Source organism: Podarcis filfolensis, assembly GCF_964270895.1.
Source record: "Podarcis filfolensis genome assembly, chromosome: Z".
Taxonomy (NCBI): Eukaryota; Metazoa; Chordata; class Lepidosauria; order Squamata; family Lacertidae; genus Podarcis; species Podarcis filfolensis.
Genome location: NC_139617.1, coordinates 33,569,736 through 33,590,470, shown reverse-complemented (window position 1 = coordinate 33,590,470; position 20,735 = coordinate 33,569,736). Strand labels below are relative to the sequence as shown.

Genomic DNA, 20,735 nt, shown 5'->3' with positions numbered 1-20,735 from the left:
TCTTAATCCTCCCTGTGGTTTTGTTCATTGTCCAGGGAGCCTGATTTGTCAAAAAAGCCAGTTTCTAGGAGATGAGCAACTTCATTGAAAGACCAGGATCCTGTGACCAATCAGATGACCCCAACAGCACCCCCCCCCCGCATCTGTAATACCCAGCAACTGGCATTCAGAGGCAAAATTTGCCTCCAACAATGAGGAGAGAATGCAGCCATATCTGGTCAATTTATGCTGGCAATGCCTTTCACTTATTTGCATGGCAGGGAAGGGGGTGTCGACTGTAAAAGTATCCTACTGTACAATTAGTGTCATTTACATAAACTTGCTCACCCACCAGCAGCAGTTTACACCCCCCCCCCCCAGGGAAAGTGGTCCATGGTTTGTGAAAAAGGTTACTTGGCCCTGTTTTAACTCAATAGATGCAGGACAAAGATACATTTGACCAATTATTTTACAATTTTATTTAAAAAATCAGTTGCAGGAGGGCATAATCGGGTAGTTCTAAATAAAAAAATCACAAAGCTGCAGTCTTCTCCCAACAGCACCTAGTTCAATTTGCTCCATGTCTTTTGGCTGGTTCTGGGTTTGAGGCAGACAAATAAGAGCACAATCCTCTGTGTGCACTTAGAAGCAAGTCCCCCTGAGTTCAACAGGGCCTCCTCCCACCACAGAATATGCCTGCCTGATGCCTAAGTGATATGTTGCACTTAAAATCAGTGTGAAGAAGTTGGTTGTGACAAACTCTTTCACATGTAGTTCACAGCAAGGAAGTTTCACCATCTCCCCACCCTGCAAACACACTTTGTTCAGTTCTTCACTCCTACAGAGGCTTTTGAAAAAATGGGAGTGGGAGTTGGGTAGAAGGAAGGGACAGGGGACTTTCTTAACTAATCTAAGCTTGATTTCAAGAGGACCAAAGTGCAATTGACTTTATGTAGGCTTAATCCAATACCTCAGTTGACACATCAAAATGTGTGTGGTTTTTTTGTACTTATGGTTGCTTAAAACAATAATTTGAACTTCTCGGCTGGCAAAGTATGTTACAGTGATACTGCCCTGCTACTCAATCTTGTTTCTACATTGTAGCAGTTGCTGTGCAGCCATCACTGTGACAGCTGTTACCCCTGGGTTTGTCCTGCCAAGCCATAGTGAAACCTGTCCATGGTTTGGTGAGTTACGTGCGAAAGTGAGCCATGAAGAAGCATTTCTTCACAAATGCCCAGACTTGACACAAAAATGCCCAGTTAAGGGCAGCTGTTAACTCTGCTATATCAAACAGATTCCTCCTCTTGGGATGTGTGCTAACAGCGAAACTCAAAAGTGTGTGTGGCAACCTCTATATTTTTCTCTCTTCCACACTCCTTCCTGCCACCAATATGAAATTAGGCCACAGGCTGACTGCCTGTGAGCTAGATGCTGCCAAGTGTTGAAATGAGGACCTCTTGACACAAAACTGCATAATCCAACAGCAGCACTTGTGCTCTTCGTAAGATTCACTCTCACCCTTTGACCAGTGCCTTTTTAACATTAGATTCACTGGCTTTTCTCAAAGCTAAGCTGGAAAAGTAAGAAGATACACCGAGAGAGCTTTCAGAGGATAGTGCTGAGAACTTGGAAGTTGTGTTCAGGAAGATCGAGAAAAGCTGTTTTCCTTCTGCCCTACATGAGCTTTGATTTATCAACTGCTCTTCTCCAGCACAAGATGGCTTTATTGGGATGAAAATCCAACATGGTTTCCCCACCACTTGAAATCAGCCCCTGGAAAGCTGTCACAACCCACAAAACAGCAGGAGTGGAAGTTGTCCCACCTGTACTTTAAACCATCCTGGAAACCCCTGCCTGTTTTTGCCTCAGTGGTGCCAAGAGAAGTGGGAATGAAGGCAGGTAAAAAAACTATCCTTGTTAGTGCCACCAGTGACTACTACATACTCCTTTTGATGGAGAGTGCTGTTTTCAAAAAGCCTTTCTGAATTTGTTTTGTTTGTTTACACATAAATTAGTCTGAATATAAAAATCTCTCACAACCCCCTGCATTCTGAGATTTAAGGCAGTGGTTTTTAAGGTTTTGAGGGTCAGGGAATCTTTTGTGCCACACCTTGCACATTGCAAAGGATTCTGGGAGTGGCCTAGAGGGCCACATCTGCTGACAGGGCAGTGGGTAAGTTTGTTACACTCCTCACATGTATAAGGGCGCAAATATTCTGCTGCTGAATGGAGATGGGGGCCAAGATGGAAGCCAGTCTGACCCCCACAAGTATTCCCTCATTGAGGTTTTTCCACCCATACTGGCCAATTTGTTGATGAACTGCCCCACCCCCCAAACACTTTCAAAGAACAGAAAGCCACCCCTGCAAACAGTTTGAAAATACCATGTTACATAGCTCTCTCTGCCGCTACTACTGAAACCATTTAAGAAAGAGTTGGCGCTCATGGAAAGCTACACGTCTTTTCCTAAGCTGCCTCAAGAACATTCCTTCATTCCTTGGGAGAAGTCATAATTTTTAAGAAGATTGGGAGGTGGTTCCAACACCAGAGATCTCATTAGAACTCAGTCACAGACATAGTCACTCTCTAGAATACTGGTCCATAAAGCAGATGTGGAAAAATTCAGGTGGTTTTCACAGGACAGGCATCAGTAAAAGATGCTCTGGAGTGGACCAAACCACAACACAAGGCCACAGGACTGAGTAATTTGTAGGATCAGGTTCGTCATTCCTTCCACTCTGAGAAACTATTGAGCTGTCTCCTCTCTTTACATAATTTAAAATCTTTTTTTTTTAAAAAAAAAAAGATTCAGTTTCTCAAAGTTCTGTGATTGGGTTCATTTTCTTCGAAAATCAGGTAATTATAAATATATGCATTACAGGTAGAAATCCAGCTTTGTACAAACAGTCTTGCATCCCTTATCAGAGTAGATCCGCTCTTCTTTTGGGAAGTAAGTCATCTCGTCAGCAACCTGGGTCACAATGTCCTCATCCACCTCGTAGCCACGGGATTCAAGCTCGACCCGAATGCACATTTTCACATGCTTGTACTCCAGAGGCAAGAAGGGTACAAAATAATCGATGAGGTGTTTGTCGATTAGGCTGCTGTGCCAAAAGCCACCTGCAAAGGAAGGTAGCGATCTTGTTTGATATGGGGTGGGGAAGTATTTTTCTTTCTTTCTTTCTTTCTTTCATGTATTAATTTTCTTTTTGATTTTATCATTTTGTCCAGAATTGCTTAAGGTATAAATACAATAAAATAAAGCCGAATACAGTACACTCCATGCCCCAAATACAATAATTTAAGCTTGGTGAGGGACTAAACACATAGTATAGGAAATTATGGCCAAACTCATAACATAATCATAATCAGGCCCATGGGCCACTTAGTCCACCATCCTGTTCTCACAGCGGCCAACCAGATGCCCCAACATAAAACCCTCAAGCAGTACCCAAGCACAAGAGCAGCCCTCTCCCCTCCTGTGGTTTCCAGCAAGTACTATTCAGAGACATTTTCTGCCTTCAGTCATGGAGGCAGAACATATGTAGCAAGTAGGCTAGCCCTCTCCTCTGTGAATTTGTTTAATCCCCTCTTAAAGCCAATCTATGTTGGTGGCCATCACTGCTTCCTGCAAGTTCCATAGTTTTAACTATGTGCTGAACCACAAACGGTTTGGTAAAAAGCCAAACAATAACAATTTTGTGTTACTAGAGGTTTCATTTGCACTACTCGCTGAGCTGGGATGTTCTTCATGTAATCAATGGAGACTTTTTTAGTTGGGGGGGCACATTCTCACTTGGGCAACCTTCCAGGGGCCACATGCCAGTGGAGGGTAAGACCAGAGGTAAAAGTAGGCAGAGCCAGTGGAGGAACAATGGATGGGATTATTAACTTTCGTACATGCTAGTTTCACCAAACAAAAGCCAGGTTCACACACCCCAAGGTGCTGGTCCTGCATACTCTTGAGTACCCCCAGAAAAAAGCACTGCACTTTCATCAAGGTAAGTAAGAGTCACTTTTCAAGGAAAGATTCCAGGCAGCCAAAAGTAGCTCAAAATAGCCACAGGGTTAAGCTGGGTGGGGGGAAGCGAGCTTGGGAAGCCTTCTGAGGGCCAGAGACGGGGCCCGAGAGCCTCATTTGGTCCCCAGGCCTACAGATTGCCATCCCTGTGTTAGGCAGCATTGATTTATCTTATTTGCATGCTGCTAATTCACACAAGGTAACATGGCAGCATACAGCAGCATATACACAGCACCACCTTGTTTTATTTTTTACAAAAGTATGGCTTACAAGTATTTCAATCAATAAAAAAGGACTGCAGGTTTAATATCCCCGATTACTCACTGTTTTTGTTATTGAAAACAGACAAGGTCAGGTCCAGGTCCCGTAAGCTCAGGTCCTCCCTCCTCTTTCCCCTCCTCCAGAAGTCCAGCGCCACCTCGGTGATCTTTTCAGCCCCTGCATTACTGAAGTGAGAAAGGAAGGCATTTTTCAACAAGTGCCAGCTTTTAAAACCTTCCTTGCAAAATTTGCACCAGTTGCCAGTTTGCTACAAGCCCAAGTTCAAGATACTAGTACAGTGGTACCTCTGGTTGCGAACGGGATCCGTTCCGGAGTCCCATTTGCAACATGAGCAGAACGCAAGCCGTGTCTGCGCATGACGTCATTTTGCATGTCTGCGCATGTGCGAGCGGCGAAACCCGGAAGTAACCCTTTCCGGTACTTCTGTGTCACCGCGGGACGCAACCTGAAAAAACGTATCATGAAGCAAACACAACACGAGGTATGACTGTACTGATATGTAAATCCCTATACAACTTAGGACCATGTTAACTAACAGCAGCCTGCTGGATCAGGACAATGGTCATCAAGTCCAGCATCCTGCTCTCACAGTGGCCAACCAGATGCCTGTGGGAGTCCCACAAGTAGCATTACCGGCTCCAACTGTGAAGACACAGCATAACCATCATGGCTGGTAGTCATTGATAGCCCTCTCCTCCATAAAGCTGTCTAATTCTCTTTTAAAGCTATATAGATTGGTGGCTACCACTCAAGGTTACTTGAGAGAACACCTTATCCCTTACATGCCCTGTAGATCCCTGTGGTGAAGTGTCTCCTGCAAGTTCCAGAGATCTCAGAAGCCCATTCTGTAATAACTTAGAGCAGGGCCTTCTGTGTGGCTGCCCCAGTTTTGCAGATATGGCAGGTGCCCACCATCTGTACTTTCTGAAAACAATTGAAGACATATTTGTTCTGACAAACTTTCCCAGCTGGATAAATGGATCTTTACTATGAGTGCCCAGTGCTTAAAGTTTTTTGATTTGTTTTAAATGTATTAGCTGCTTTTTTGTCTTTTAACTGTTTTTGATTACCTACTGTGTAAATTGCCTTGAAATGGCCATTTAGAAAGCAATTAGTAAATTAATGATAGTAGAGCAAGAAGCTAAACTGGAAGAAGAAAAATCCCTGCCACCAGATGATCAATAATTTAAAGCCTTAGGCTATGGTAATGAAATCTTTCTTCAGGACATATTCCAAAGATGGAGACGAGAGCTTTTAGTGCCAGCTCCTAAATTTAGATGTACTTTTGCAGCTTCACATCTAGGCTAGTTCCTAACCTTAGGAAGATGAAGATAGCTTTCCGGTAAGACACACCATCCAGCTCCTCGTAGTAGTCCAGGAAAGGCTTGATGGAGTCGATGAGGCCAGCATGCATCTTGTCCATCTCGTCAAATATGAAGACGGATCTTGGGCAGCTGCTCACATTGCCCCGAATCCACATCTGCAACTGGTCCTTGTTATTTCAAAAGAACATGTTCTGTTTATTGACAGTATTGCTAAACCTGCCTTCTCAGCTTGTGGGGAGGGCTCTAAAGATAGCAGGGGGTTGCTTCAGGGGGTGTAGGCTTGGAGCGGGGCAATGGTGGTTCTGGCGAAGTCCCCACCCACCTTCCCTCCCTTCTGTCACTCAAAAGTAGGAACACTTCAGCTCAGTGGGAAACTTTTTTCAGACAAAGAGACACATACCCTTCCAGACACCCTCCTGAGGGCCTCGTGCTAGTGATAGGCAAGGGCCAGAAGCAAGAGCGAGCAATTAATGTACATTGTACTTTTGTAGGGTAGGCTAGTTCCTAGTTCCTGCTCCCCTCTCTGTTCTCCATCTAGGCAAGCAGGAGTCACTTTCAGAATTCAAGGACATGTTGCAGCCCTTCCCCAGAACCACAGCTGTAAGGAAATAGTTACATCTAGTCTTAAAATGCAATCAATCTTTTTACCTTGTACTGGGAAATGTTCTGCTGATGAGGAAAATGCAGAGTGGATACAAACTGATGTACAAATTTGCTGTTGAGGCCTCCTTCAAAAACGCTCTCCACGATTATCCTACTAGCAAAGTTTTTGCCAGTCCCAGTCCAGCCATGTAAGGAGAGTGCCAGAGGCTTCTTCGGGTTTGGATTATTCAAAAATCCAGTAAGCGATTTCACAATCACCTTCTTCGCCAGATGCTGCCCAAAGAGTCGGTCATCCAAACCCTCTTGAAGCACTGGGGGCGGGGGGAATAAAAGGAGTAACTGATTAAAAGAGAATTTGGAAATCTGAAGTCCTTCTGTGCAAGCATATAATTTTTTGCCTGGCAAAGACTAGTGTGGGGAACCCAACCTTTATGAAAAAGCACTACTCCAGTAAGCCACAAAGTAAGACGAATAATAGAATTCTAGTGCTGGAAGTGACCCTAAGGGTTATCTAGCCCAAACCCCTTAAAATTCCCTGAGAAAGGCTCGGCTTCTTGATTTGTGAGCAGAGTCACAATTTCATGGTTCTTTCAACCTTCATATCCAGTCGTTAGTGGGGGCAGGGATTCCGTGGTCAAAGTGCCTAACGGAGCAAATAAAAAAGGAGGGAAAAGGATACCCACAGCTTAGTAATAAAGCAGGCAATGCTCATGCAGAAAGTCCAAGGTTCAGTCCTAAGTGACACCTCCAGGTAGGGCTGGGAAAGATCCCTGTCCGAAACCCTGGAGAGAGATGCTGCCTGTTGGTGTGAGCAATACTGAGCTGTTTGGACCAAAAGGTTCTCCTTCCCTGACAACTGCACACTCTTTCCTTTCATCATCTTCTTGCGATATCACAGCAGTCATCTCCTGATCCACAGAAACACTTAGGCGGACCCTGCACTGCCACTCCCCACCCCTTCCCTGGCACCAGTGGGAGCATCTGGTTTCCACCTTCCTTCTCTGATGTCAGAGCATGCACACCACTCACCTGAGCAGAGCTCAGCCCACCTGGGCTGCCGCACTCTGACGTCACAGAACCCGAACGCGAAATTCTCCCCCCCCCCCACTAGCTCACCTGTCCCGCTGCGGGCGCCAGGCTTGTGGAGGCAGCAGTGGGCGAAGTAGCAGTAGAGCTTCGGATAGGAGATGATTCCTGTGAGGGCGGAGGCGGCGGCGCCGGCTATGGCCAAACCCAGGCTGATGGGCTCCACCGCCTGGGCGGTCGCGCTCAGCTGCCACAGCAGCACTGCGGCGCCCAGCACGAAACGCCTCCCCGCCCGGCGCGGGGGAAGAAGCTTCATCGCCGCCGCCGGAGGACGAGGAGCGGGGCCCGGGAGGAGCAGGACCCCGCTGCTTCCCCGCTGCCTAGTTTGCCTCAGAGCCGGCACTTCCGGTTCCTGGAAAACAGCGAAGTTAAATTTCCGGCTCCGCGGGCGCCATCGTGGTGCCGGGCAGGAGCAAGGGCAAGGGCAAATGATTGGCGGAGCGCAGAGCCAGTGGGAAGCGGCGGAGAGATTATCACTCGGGTTCGACCCTCTCCCTCCACCTCCTTCTTCCTCTGCAAGGACGACGGAGCCGTCTTCGTTGTTATTGTCGACTGTTAATTCGCCACGTGGGTTACTCGGAAGCAAGCCCCATGCTCTTTGCATTTTTTAAATTTTTATTTTGCTACTTTGCATGTTTGCAAGGGAGGCTGCTGAGAGAGGTAACTGAAGGGTGAAAAGCTAGTTTAAATATCTTTTCCATTTCATTATGTATCATTTCCCAAAAGCCTTTAGCTTTTTCATATTTTTTTATATGTATTTTTTCGTATGTCCACATCATATGAAAAAACGTCCCTTCATTATGTTTACACTTCCAGCATTTATTTGACACAGGCTTGCACATATTTGCCAATTTATTTGGTGTTAATATCATTTTCCTATCATTTTCCTTTAAAATAAAACAGGCTGTAAATTTCATAACCACTTGCCACAGTTTTTCCTATGAGACCATGTCAATAAAAGGTAAAGGGACCCCTGACCATTATGTCCAGTCGCGGATGCCTTTGGGGTTGCAGCGCTCATCTTGCTTTATTGGCCGAGGGAGTCAGCGTACAGTTTCCGGGTCATGTGGCCAGCATGACTAAGCCCCTTCTGGCGAACCAGAGCAGCGCAGGGAAACACCGTTTACCTTCCCGCCGGAGCAGTACCTATTTATCTACTTGCACTTTGATGCGCTTTCGAACTGCTAGGTTGGCAGGAGCTGGGACTGAGCAACGGGAGCTCACCCCATCGCAGGGATTTGAACTGCTGACCTTCTGATTGGCAAGCCCTAGGTTCTGTGGTTTAGACCACAGTGCCACCCGCGTCGCCTAAATCTGCTTTTTAACATTTACATTGGTTTTCTATTATCTTACTATATTATGGAAAACTTTAATAAAAAAGAGTTCTGCAAAAGAAAGGAAACAAGAAATTCCTCTCTGTCCCCTACCCATAGGCACAGTCAGAGTTCAAAGACACATTTCAGCCCTGCATGGCTTTTGAGTACTGAATAGAAACCACCCCCCCCCCAAATAACAACAGATCCCACAGAGGCAAAATATATATGATCTGGCAATTCTAATGTTTGTCCAGCAGAGGGCAATAGATGCATTCACAGCATTTCATCCTGGTTCATAAAAAACCCAAAACTTTCCCCCTGTACAGCAGACTTGAGTGATTAGATTGCAAAACTTGATTCCTATTTAGAATCATCGAGGTTGCCCTGCTAGGTAGGAAATCCCCATACACTCTTTCAATAATGCTAGAACTTGGGTCACCCAATGATTGTCAGGAGGTTCCGGGCAGAGAAAAGGAAGACTTGTCTTCACACGACCTATAATTAGAAACCAAGGAAGGTCTTTGATTTATTTATGCCACTGAGCTATAGTCCTAATAAATATGCTGGCATATATTGAGTCAGATTGTTGGCCCATTCAGCTCAATACTGTCTACACTGACTAGCAGAGGTTCTTCAGGGTTTTGGGAAGGGGACATTATCAGCCCTGTCAATACTAAGATGGGCCAAGGGTCTAACTCAGAATAAAACAGCTTGTTGTGTTTTTGTTTCTGAACTGGGATAGCTCAGTTGGTAGAGCATAAGCCTCTTCATCTCAGGGTTGTGAGTTCGTGCCCCACGTTGCATAAAAGATTCCTGTACTGCAGGGGGTTCGACTACATGATCCCCAAGATCCCTTCAAACTCTACAATTCTATGATTCTAAGATTAATACTACTTGCTTTCCATTAGCAAAAAAGGGGAGAGCTCACGACACGCTGGTTGTAATGGATGATACTTACCCCCTAGAGGACGGTATGATAATTTAAAACACATATTCAAGGCTACTAACAAATCAGAAACTTCAGGCAATATTTAAAAACATGTCACATTCCCCATTCTGAATGGCAATCGCAAAATCAAAATGTTAACAAAGGCCAAATGCAGTAATAATGTCTAAAAGCAGTATTGAAACTCAAAACACTGTCAGAAATGGACCAGAAGCCTTTGGAAACAGCTACTTCTTCAAACACACCTCACTAAAAACAACAGAGTGACCTCAACTGGGGTCAAGGGACCAGAGTAGGGCCTCATCTGAAAACCGGAGCATGCCAGAACTACTACTTAACAATTGGTGCCTGGGGTTGCTTCCGTCTCTCCCTTTTTCCTTGTGTGTCATGTCTTTCTGATTGTAATCCTGTGGGTGTAGGCTGTCTCCTTGTAATTTTAATGTGTGCCTCCAGGTGCCTTTTCGGCTGGAAAGCAGGGTGCAAATGCTCTAAAGATTTTTTTTTTTTTTAAATCAATATCAGGTATGAAATTTCAGAAAGAGGTGCTCTTCTTTAAAATGCACAGGTCCAGCTAACATACCTGGGTGCCACCTGCCAGCAATGTGTGGAGCTAGAGGTGAAACTGGGCAGAAAAATATGTGTAAATATTGTTGTTGTCCAGTTGCTTGGTTTCTGCACACACACGAAAACACCCCCTCTCTATTCTTCATCCAGGTGAGCGAGAGTCATTGCCAGAGTTCAAGGAGACATCCCACTCAAGGAGGAGTGGTCTGGCTCGAGAGGGTATGTGATGCTGGGGAGAATCCTAAGGGCTACATGAAGAGGGCTGGGGGGAGCACATTCTTCCACAGGACCTTAAAAGTTTACCATCCCTGGTACTTGGCAACACCGTATTTTGCCCTGAACTGCTTACAGTGGTACCTCGGGTTATATACGCTTCAGGTTACATATGCTTCAGGTTACAGACTCCGCTAACCCAGAAATATTACCTCTGGTTAAGAACTTTGCTTCAGGTTGAGAACAGAAATCATGCTCCAGCGGCACAGCAGCAGCAGCAGCAGCAGGAGACCCCATTAGCTAAAGTGGTGCTTCAGGTTAAGAACAGTTTGGAGGACTTGACCTGGCATGTGTAATAGAGACTTGGTTGGATGAAGCAGATGGGCCTGTCCTTGCCGCTGCTTGTCCACCAGGTTTCTCTTACACACAGCAACCCAGGTCATGTGGGTGGGGAGTGGGGGTTGCAGTGATTTTTACGAAGTCATTAACGTGCACCAGGCATCCTATTGGGATGACCCAGTTTTCTGAGTGCATGTTCTGGAAGTTGGGCAATAGGGGCAGTACAGGATTCCTATTGGTGTACCGACTTTCCATTGCACCAAGAATTCCATGCCTGAGCTGCTTCAGGTCGTGCCAGAAGTTTTCCTGGAGACACCTAGTTTGGTTGTCCTAAGGGATTTTAACGTCCATGCCAACATGACCTTACAAGGGGTTGCTTGGGACTTTGTGAAAAGCATGGCCTCCATGGGGCTGTCCCTGAATAAGTTTGGCCCAACTCATAGTCTCAGACATGTCTTAGACCTGGTGTTCACCTCTATGGATTTGGGTGATCTGACACTAAGTAAAAGTGAAACAAAAGAAGTCCCATGGTTGGATCACTTCCTGGTGCAACTGGACTTCTCCACAACCCTTCCCCCGTCTGCAGGGAGGTGGGACTGATTTGGATGGTCTGCCCCCTCCATTTAATGGATCCAAATGGTTTCCAGAGGTTAGTAGAGGATGTTTTATCCTATGTTGATGGCCTTTCAGCTGATTCCCTGGTGGCTCAGTGGAATGCAGAGTTAACCAGGGCTCTTTACTGTCTGGCTCCGAAGCGCCCTCTCCAATTGCATGGAGCCTGGACGGCCCTGTGGTTTCCCCTGGAGCTGAGGGCGATGAAACAACCTCCCTCCAGGCGTCAAGGAAATAAACAACTATCTAACTTTTAGAAGACATCTGAGGGCAGCCCTGTTTAGGGAAGTTTTTAATGTCTGATATTTTTGTATGTTCTGATATATGCTATGAGCCACCCAGTGTGACTGGGGAAACCCAGCTAGATGGGTGGGGTATAAATAATAAAATGATGATGATGATGATCTCCTATCACTTAACTATGACCCTTCCCCTAAAAATAAAGTAAGGTTCTACTCCTCATCGTTTTGAATAAAGAACTGAATTAAATAAAAACATTCTGAATTAATCAATTGGTTAGAGTGCCAGACTAAGACATGGGAGACCGGAGTTCCAATTTCCCACTCAGCCATAAAGTTATTTGGGTTTGACCTTAGGCCAGTTACCCAACCTCTTTCTCAGCGTAGCCTATCCCACAGGGTTGTTGTGAGGATAAAAGTGTGTGTGTGTGTGTGTGTGTGTGTGTGTGTGTAGAGCCACATAATCTCCTTGAGCTCCTTGGAGGAAAGGTAGGGATGTAAATGTAATAAATAAATTAATGAAAATCAATAGCACACACTGTAGATCAGAATAGCCCTGTGCTCTGAAAACCTTGCCTGTATGTATGTAAGTAGAGAGGTTGTTCTTTTCTAGCTAGAGGACCTAATTGGATTTTATTATTTCTGGGGCAGCTTGACATTTGCTTCCTGATGTTGCAAGCTATTCTCAACCATGACTTTTCTCCCTCTGTTGGCTACCCTTATTCATATACAGTATGCATTGCAAGGGGTGATAATGCTCAGACTTTTTCAGACCTATCATAAATACAGACAGCCCAAGCCCAATGCAATGGCCTACAGGGGAAAGTGGGGGGGGGGGGGAGAGAATTCAGTCCCAGCTGAAATTTGAGAGTCAGACAGCAGTTTGTTTAACATTCCCCCTTGTTGTTCTTGGAAGGAGCAGGCCATCTTGACAGGTTACCAACGCCAAGAGCAATCGGCGGCGGCAACAGCAGCAGCAGCAGGGTGGGGGGTTGACATCTTGTTTTGTGATGCGCTGCAAGGATGTCAGAATCTGGACGAGGTGGGGTGGGAGTCTCTTCCCACAAAGGCTGGAGGGGTGGGACACAGCTTTGGGGGTCCCCCTGATGTTTTCGTTTTGGTCGCTTGCAGGATACAGGGCAGACTGCTTTCCCGCTCAGACAAGAAAAGATGTTTCCCTTTCTACCCACCCCAAGCACTACAAAATGGCTCAAGGGCCCAGCCACGTGTTTGGAAAGGGCTGCAGAAGGCTTCTGGCTGGCTTTACCTGCAGGCAGAGCTGGGAGTGATCCACCCGCTGGGAGGCCCCAGCTCAACTCTCCAGTTGGGGAAAGGTCATAGCTCAGTGGTGGAGCATCTGCTTTATACAGCCTTTTATTTAGCATCATGAGGACTAGAATCTTAACTTTATTTTTTTGACAGGAAATGCCCTAGCTCAATGGTAAAGCATGTGCTTTGCACCCAGAAGGTCCCATCTCCAATCTCTGGCATCTCCAGGTAGGGCTGGTAAAGACTTGCTGCCTGAAATCCTGGTGAGCTGCTGCCAGTCTGTGTAGACAAATCCAATAGTTTGACTCAGAATAAAGCTGTTTCCTATCTCACTATGCTTCCTGTCTTCCAGCCCTTTATTCAGAACCACGAGGACTGGAATCTTACTGGGGCCACACTCCAGTCACAGAGCACCTGCTTTGCATGCAAAAGGTTCCACATTCAGGCCCTGATAGGGCTGGGAGAGACAGCTCTGTCTGAAATCCTCGAGAACTGCCACTAGTTAGGGTAGACAACAGTAGTGGCTGGTGTGTCTTGGGACTGCTTGGGCAGAAGGCATGGAAGCTGACAGTAGGTGGTGCTAATGAGCAGAACCAACTCATTCTAGTTTTGATCGCATCCTCCTCCCTGTTGAGTTCTTCAAGGGTAATGCTGAAGCAGAGGAGGAGGAGGAGGAGAAGGGAGCTTACTGCCCATGACCCAAGCAAGTGGGAGCTGGTTTAGCAGACCACCTGCTACAGATGTCAGACTTGTGATCCACAGTGCCTCTCCCTTGCCTGTGCTACTACATTCTCAACCTCCATTCTGCATGGGACATTCCTGTGTGCTTTGTGATTCGTCACAACTTTTCCAGGTGCAATGGGTTGGGCCCATGAGCAGCACAGGTTCTGCTCTTTACTTATTTCAGGGACTCTTTGAAACCCTGAAAAACCAGATTGAAGCTTTACAGGCCAGTGTCATGCCCTGTGGTGGACCACCTCTTCCTTAAACACATTCCAAGCTCATGGAGCAGCTACCCCAAAAGCTAATGCTGTTCTAGGCTGCATCAACAGCAGTTGAGTTTCCAAATCAAGGGAAGTTCTTGTAACTCTCTATTCTGCTTTGGTGAGATCCCCGCTGGAGTCCAGTGTCCAGTTCTGGGTAGCTCAGTTTAAGAAGGAGATTGACAAGCTGGAATGTGTGCAGAGGAGGGCGACCGATATGGTTCAGGAAGCCAAGCCTTATATATGAGGAACTATTGAGGGAGTAGGGGATGCTTAGCATGGAGAAGGGAAGACTGAAAGGTGATAAAGATATCTTAAAAGCTGTCACATGGAAGATGGAGCAAGCTTGTTTTCTGTTGCTCTGGGAGGGGAGGACCTGAGTCAATGGGTTCAAACAACGAGAAAGGAATTTCGGACTAAGCACTAGGAACAACGCTCTTTGACAGTAAGAGCCACTCAACAGTGGAATGGACTCTCTTGGAACTCTGTGGTGTACTCAACTTCATTGGAGGTTTTGAAACAGAAGTTGGATGGCCATCTGTCAGGGCGTCTTTAGCTTGATTCCTGGCTTTCAGGGGGTGGGACAAATGACCTTTGCGGATCCAACTCTACTTCCAACTCTACAATTCTATGATTCTATGACTCTGGCACACACACAACCACCAGGATTTCTGATCAGAAGGGGAATTTCAGGCAGCCTTGGAGTTCTGCTTGGTTTCAACTTGGCCTTGCCAGCTTGCTTCCCACACATGGAAAACAGCTCAGAAATTAGCAAGGATTTAAGCTTCTGTTTCTACAAGGCTGAACAGCTGTGGCCAGATCAGAAGATTCAGGGGCTAGGATGTTTTAGGATTGGGCTCAGAGTAGTAGAGTTGTCAGATCAAGAGCATTCCAGACCCTGAGATTTCAGGGCCCAACCCTGACTCTTAGGGGTGGCCCTGGTGGTGAGATAGGGGTGGACCCTGCAGAAGGAGGTTAGTTGGGAGAGGGGAAGGGAGGAGTGCTGACTGGTGGATGGACATGCACACTCCTTCTGCAGACTCCCAGGGGAATCAACTTTCAGTTTCATTTCTGCAGGATTTCATTTGGGTTCTCGGATGCTGCTTATCAGGTGATTTGGATTTCTGTTCAAGGAGGGCAGGAAGAAGAAGCAAACAGAGAATATACTTTGGGCTTATTTTTGCATCGTAACACTTAGGGCTAATTTTTACATCACAATAGTTAGGACTTATTTATGTATTGAGGCTATGTAGGATTGCCAGGTCAGGAGCATCCCAGACCCTGAGATATAAGGGCCCAAACCTTAGATCGAGGGGCTGTCTCTTTGGTGATGTCACAGGAGGAACCCCCTGGTGATGTCACAGGGGTGGGCCCTAGAGACGAAGGTTAATTGGGAGAAGGTAGTGGAGGAGGGCAGACCTCCCCAGAGTGTGTATGCTATAATTTGCAGCCAGTTCCTGTTAAGCTGAAGTTTGAAAGTTGCAAGCACAAATATTCATATCTGTGTGTGTGTGTGTGTGTGTGTGTGTGTGTGTGTGCGTGTGCGTGTAATGATTGAAGGTACACTTGCCCACATGGAAGTTCAAGCCCTCCACCTGCCATCTGGAGAATTCAGATAAGACCTTGAGGTCTGGCAACCCAACATGACAGCAGTGAGGAGGAGATTCCTTTGAGAACCATTTCTCAATTGCTTATCCTTCTCCCACTTGGCTTGCATCTGGTGCTTTTTTGGTTCGTTAAGAAAAATCCAAAGCAAAGCTCACGTCATTGCAATGAGGGTTGGGGAAAGGTTGTTGTAACAGCAGCCCAGCAGGGTGACATCACTGGGCCGCAGGGTCAGGGCTGAGTCGGCTCCAAACGTTTGACTTAACCTGGTCTGACTCCTCCAGACGAGCCGATGATTCATTGCTCTGGTTAATTCCTTCATTTTGGCTGACCTGCTTCATTAGACTACGTTTTGCCTGCCAGATAATTGGTTTGGTGCTTTGACCTCATGTCCATGGATATACAGGCATGCAGCTTTTTTTAAAAAAGCACACCATAGAAGCCAGTCATTCATTTTTTTAAGTGGGGACTTAGATGGAGGGAGGTTGGACTGCTCCAGTTTGGTGGAAAGGTCCTGGCCTTGTTAAGAACATTTGAATAGTCCTTCTGGACCAGGTCAGTGGCCCATCCATTAACCTCTGTATGACCATCCACATTGAAAAGCACTCTGTAAATATTGGAAGGAATCCCCACAGAAGTATAGAATGGGTACCGCACCACAACAGGCAACAGATTTGATTTAATTTATGTGTAATTTCCAGGACGCGGGTGGCGCTGTGGGTTAAACCACAGAGCCTAGGACTTGCCGATGAGAAGGTTGGTGGTTCGAATCCCTGCAATGGGGTGAGCTCCCATTGTTCAGTCCCTGCTCCTGCCAACCTAGCAGTTCGAAAGCACGTCAAAGTGCAAGTGCATAAATAGGTACTGCTCCAGTGGGAAGGTAAACGGCGTTTCCGTGTGCTGCTCTGGTTCGCCAGAAGCGGCTTAGTCATGCTGGCCACATGACCCGGAAGCTGTACGCCGGCTCCCTCGGCCAATAAAGCGAGATGAGCACGAACCCCAGAGTCGGTCACGACTGGACCTAATGGTCAGGGGTCCCTTTACCTTTTTTATGTGTAATTTCCAACAACCAAGATTATCTCAAAACAGTTCATGAAAACAACCAAGAAATCAAGAAACATGCAACACATCCTATTGCAAAACATATATACAATAAATAAATGAATCAAAATGATATAAAGTACAACCTCCCCCCCAAAAAAATCCTTCCAAAATGCCCATCAGTTGTGCCGGGTAAATGTTAAGAACACTAATAACCCCTGACAGATGGTAGGCCTGTAATGCTAGAACTTGTGGATGTCCAGCGAAGTTGAACACTAGATGTTCAGGACACATAGAAGAGTCAAGCATGCAATGCAGCAGCGAAAAAGGTGAATGCTATTCTAGGCTGCATCAACAGAAGTCTTAGTGTCCTGATCAAGGGAAGTAATAGTACTGCTCTATTCTGCCTTGGTCAGACCACACCTGGAGTCCCATTCCCAGTTCTGGGCACCCCAATTTAATAAGGATATTGCCAAGCTGGAACATGTGCAGAGGTGGGCGACCAAGATGATCAAGGGTCTGGAAACTCAGCCTTATGAGGAACGCTTGAAGGAGCTGGGTATGCTTAGCCTGGAAAAGAGGAGACTGAGAGGAGATATCTCTAAATATCCTAAGGGCTGTCACATGAAGGAGGGAGCTTGCTTGTTTACTGCTCTGGAGAGTAGGACTCAAATCAATGGCTTCAAGTTACAAGAAAGGAGTTCTGACTAAACATCAGGAAGAACTTTCTAATAGTAAGACCTGATCAGCGGTGGAATGGACTCCCTCAGAAGGTGGTGAACTCACCTTTGTTAAAGGTTTTGAAACAGAGGTTGGTTGGCCATGTCAGGGGTCCTTTAGCTGTGATTCAGGGGGTTGAACTAGATGACCCTCCATGGTTTTAGAAAAGGTTGGGGAATGATTTTCTGAGATGGTGCACATTCATGCATACAGGAGTGAGAGTACCCAAATAGGAAAAATCCCAATGAGGAAAATTTTGCAAATGCAGCCAGAGGCGAGGCAATTTCTTATTTAATGTGATGTTTTGCATTTATAATGGAAATTAAGAACCGACCACAAGAAGGGATTCTTTAGTTGTGATTCCCGTGTCGCAGAGGGTTTGACTACATGACCTTTAGGGGTCCTTTCCGACTGTATTGTCCTATGATTCCATGAGGTCTGTACCACCCGTGGGTTTTATAGCTGCCTAGGTGTGGCCTACGCATGCACAGAGCATCGAGACGCAGCTCATCTTTCCTCAGATGTCCGCCATGTGTTTGGAAGTAGGACAGTGATTACAAGACGCAAGAAGCAGCTGGATCCCTCTTGAATATTTTCTGTACTTAATCTCTGAGGAATGCAGAAATGTCTGTCTGTGCATCGCAGCCAAGATCAACTCAGTGGAACCTGGAGCGGGGGGCAGGGGGGGAAGAGCCAATATAAACCTTCATGTTCTGCGTCGCCGCGGTTTCCTTTGATGCTCTCTCCCCACCCCATGTAATTGCATAAGGAGAACTACTGTAGTGAAAATGTCAAAGATGGATTGTCATAAGTTCCTTTTCTTAAGTCTGCATGAACCAACTTGGGGCAGCTGCTGGTGGTTCCCTTCAACAGATCAGGGTTGGTTGGTTTTTTTATGAGCATAGGAAGAGCCCGACTGGATCAGGGCAAGGGTCCATCTGGTTTGGTACCCTCTTCCCACTGTGGCAACCAGATGCTTCTGAGTGTTAAAGTGGTGCCATAGCGCTTTGAATTTATGGTGCAGATGTGGTCTGAGATGAGACAGTAACCTTCCTTGCTGAACTTTAGGCAGACAAGAAATACTTCCTTATTTCAGAAGGACATTTTAAGGTTGCATTGGGTTTTATGATAAATTTTTAAATCATTCTTATTCTTTGTATGATGGTGGGTCGTCCCCCCCCCCCGTTTGTTTGTTTTAAAAAATAATGTACACTGCTTAGAATATTGTTAATGGTTTATTTGCAGGCAGCAACCATTTTAGGCATGTCCAATTTGTGTGCAACCGCACATGTGCACATTACGCCAAACCCAGAAGTGACCCCAAAACATCACAAAAAGAGGGGGGGGCAGAATGGTGTGTTTGCAGGCTTTTTCAATGGTGTTTCTAATATACACGATTTCACTTAAACATGTAGTGTGTTGGAATGTGTAACCCCACGTAAATTGGAAGTTGCCTGTAATAGAAATAAATAAAAATATAACTAAATCAGGGCTGTCAAGTCTCTGGTCCTAAGAACATAAGGAGCGCCTACTGGATCAGGCCAAAGGGGCTCCATCTTGTCCAGATATTAAAAGGGTCTAACTGTGTTTCTCAAACTTTGGTCTCCCGCTGTTGTTGGACTAAAACTCCCATAATCCCCAACGAGCAGGACCAGGGGTCAGGGATGATGGGAGTTGTAGTCCAACAACCACTGGAGTGTGTGTTTTAGTCCCACACTTTGAATCTAGGGATCCAATCAATTATTTTATTAATTAGCCACATATGGGTGATGTCCACTATTTTCATTCCCACAGGGTCACCTAAAAACTCTCAGCACCCTCCACGAACAGCTCCCAGGATTTGGGGTGGGAGATCTGTTCCTCTTTGAAGTAGTGCTGCGGTGCTTTAAAAGTATGGTGCAGATGAGTAGAGTAGAAAAATAATCCTGAAGCTGTTTGGGTTCCAAGGTTAGGAGTTATGATAGAGTGGGGACAAGGGAAACCAGCCTTTTGCTGGCGCCAATCCCAGGAGGCCCCAGGTCCCCAGACACCCACAACATTTTTGCTATGGGTACCCATGGGTGCCTGGCCTCTGACCCTGCCCACTGATCCTGCCTGTTGCGGTGCAGTGAGCGCCCAACGTTGGGCACCCACAGTGTGTTGCCAAGCCATCACCCCTGCTGTCTTCTGAAATTTTGCAAGTTGCTTTCTTAGGGGAGCAGCTAGGATGCATGCCATTTTCCAGAATACAATTGCTGCCCAATTCCTAAAGCCACCTTAATGAAATGGTAGCTATGCCTGGCTGCAAGGATTTTTAAAACTTCAGTTCCAATGTGCCACAATCAGGAGAGGAGCTCCCTTTGGACTCTATCTCTGCACATTGGTTTTATTTCAATTTGGTGCCAAGCCTTAAAAGTCCAGTCCCCTTCCTCTTCGCTATCTCTGCAGCTGAGGTCCCTTGCTAGAGGACCAATGTGGCTTTTTCAACAGCCTTTCTCAGCCACTCTGTTCTAGCAGATTCTTATTGATTTGCAAAATAATTTTCTGGTTATCAGATTATGTTTTTTTAAAAAATATATATCAAAAAAATGTGTATAACAAAACCCCTGTCTGTAATAGTCTGGGTAAACCTGCCCCCAAATCCCTTCCAGATGTGAGGCTGCAATGTGATACCATCTGTAGCCCATAAAAGGGTAGATCTCCCCCCTCCCAAACACACACACATTTTCATACACATAGTCAGAAAGGTGGAAGGTAGATTCCTCATTCACCATCCCTTTTCGCTCATGTCTCTCTGAACATTTCTTATAGCTCAAGGCATCCATCCCTAATGTCCGAATTAAATTTACATACCTAGTTAATATTTCTGAATTACTGGAGGCCTAATGTAGGTAGCTGATTTAGCTAAGGCAAGGAGGAAGCAGGGAAATGGACTTGTGGGTTTGGTTCTGGATTTCCTACGTCCCCCCACGCCCAATAATTTGAGTGATGCTCTTACATCTGAAAAGGTTGACTTAGTGTGTGGGGATAAGAATGGACCACTTCTTGTGTCTCTGTATGAGTCATTCCTGACTGGAAGGATGCAAATCCTCATTCAGAGATCTGGTAGGCAGCGTCCTCTGAGGTTAAGAAATTCCACTTCTTCCCTGAATCAGGAGCATTTGACTGCTCCAATCACACCTTGATGCAACAGAATTACTCTCTGTCCCTACTGAGCCTGCCTGGAAAGAAGGTATGCCAAATCTGTGCCTCTTAGAATGGCAATGGTTCCCACCTGAGAGGCGCCGAAACCCACCTGAAAGGTGCAGGAACTGAGCTCCTGTGAGTTCCCCCTGAAAAGTCCTGATTATTATTATTGCATTTATATCCCACCTTTTCCTCCAAGGAGCTCAATAGTTCCTCCCCTCCCCATTTTATCATCACAACAACCCTGTGAGGTCAGTTAGGCTGAGAGGCAGTGACTGGCCCAATGTCACACCCAGTGAGCTACATGGCCAAGTGGAGATTTGAACCCTGGTCTCTCCCAGTCCAGGGCAGGCATTCTAGCCCCCATTCTTGCTCTGTGTTGATCCAAACGCCTCCCTTCTGCAGACCCAGATTCCCTGCAGCG

General features: G+C 46.1%; 1 protein-coding gene and 1 long non-coding RNA gene across 2 annotated transcripts; one reads left to right on the top strand and one right to left on the bottom strand.

The window, feature by feature from the left end:
• Nucleotides 1-434: 434 nt before the first annotated feature.
• LOC310754519 (torsin-1A-like) lies at nucleotides 435-7,708 on the bottom strand. The gene is made up of 5 exons (XM_083596523.1): nucleotides 7,330-7,708; nucleotides 6,259-6,524; nucleotides 5,602-5,777; nucleotides 4,328-4,449; nucleotides 435-3,102 (listed from the first exon to the last, which is right to left on the bottom strand). The coding sequence occupies exons 1-5, from the start codon at nucleotides 7,553-7,555 to the stop codon at nucleotides 2,858-2,860; spliced, it is 1,035 nt and encodes a 344-aa protein (XP_083452649.1). The 5' UTR covers nucleotides 7,556-7,708; the 3' UTR covers nucleotides 435-2,857.
• Nucleotides 7,709-10,274: 2,566 nt separating this feature from the next.
• On the top strand, nucleotides 10,275-15,846 carry LOC310754598. Its single transcript, XR_014543909.1, has 3 exons — nucleotides 10,275-10,344; nucleotides 12,951-13,025; nucleotides 15,341-15,846. It is a non-coding gene; the product is annotated as an uncharacterized lncRNA (long non-coding RNA).
• The last annotated feature ends 4,889 nt before the right edge of the window (nucleotides 15,847-20,735 follow it).

Coding starts and splice junctions, on each gene's coding strand:
- LOC310754519 (XM_083596523.1), bottom strand. CDS start 7,555: ATGAAGCTTCTTCCCCCGCGCCGGGCGGGGAGGCGTTTCGTGCTGGGC. Junction 6,525..7,329: donor TGGCGCCCGCAGCGGGACAG/GTGAGCTAGTGG, acceptor CCCCGCCCCCAG/TGCTTCAAGAGGGTTTGGAT. Junction 4,450..5,601: donor GCTATCTTCATCTTCCTAAG/GTTAGGAACTAG, acceptor TTCTCACTTCAG/TAATGCAGGGGCTGAAAAGA.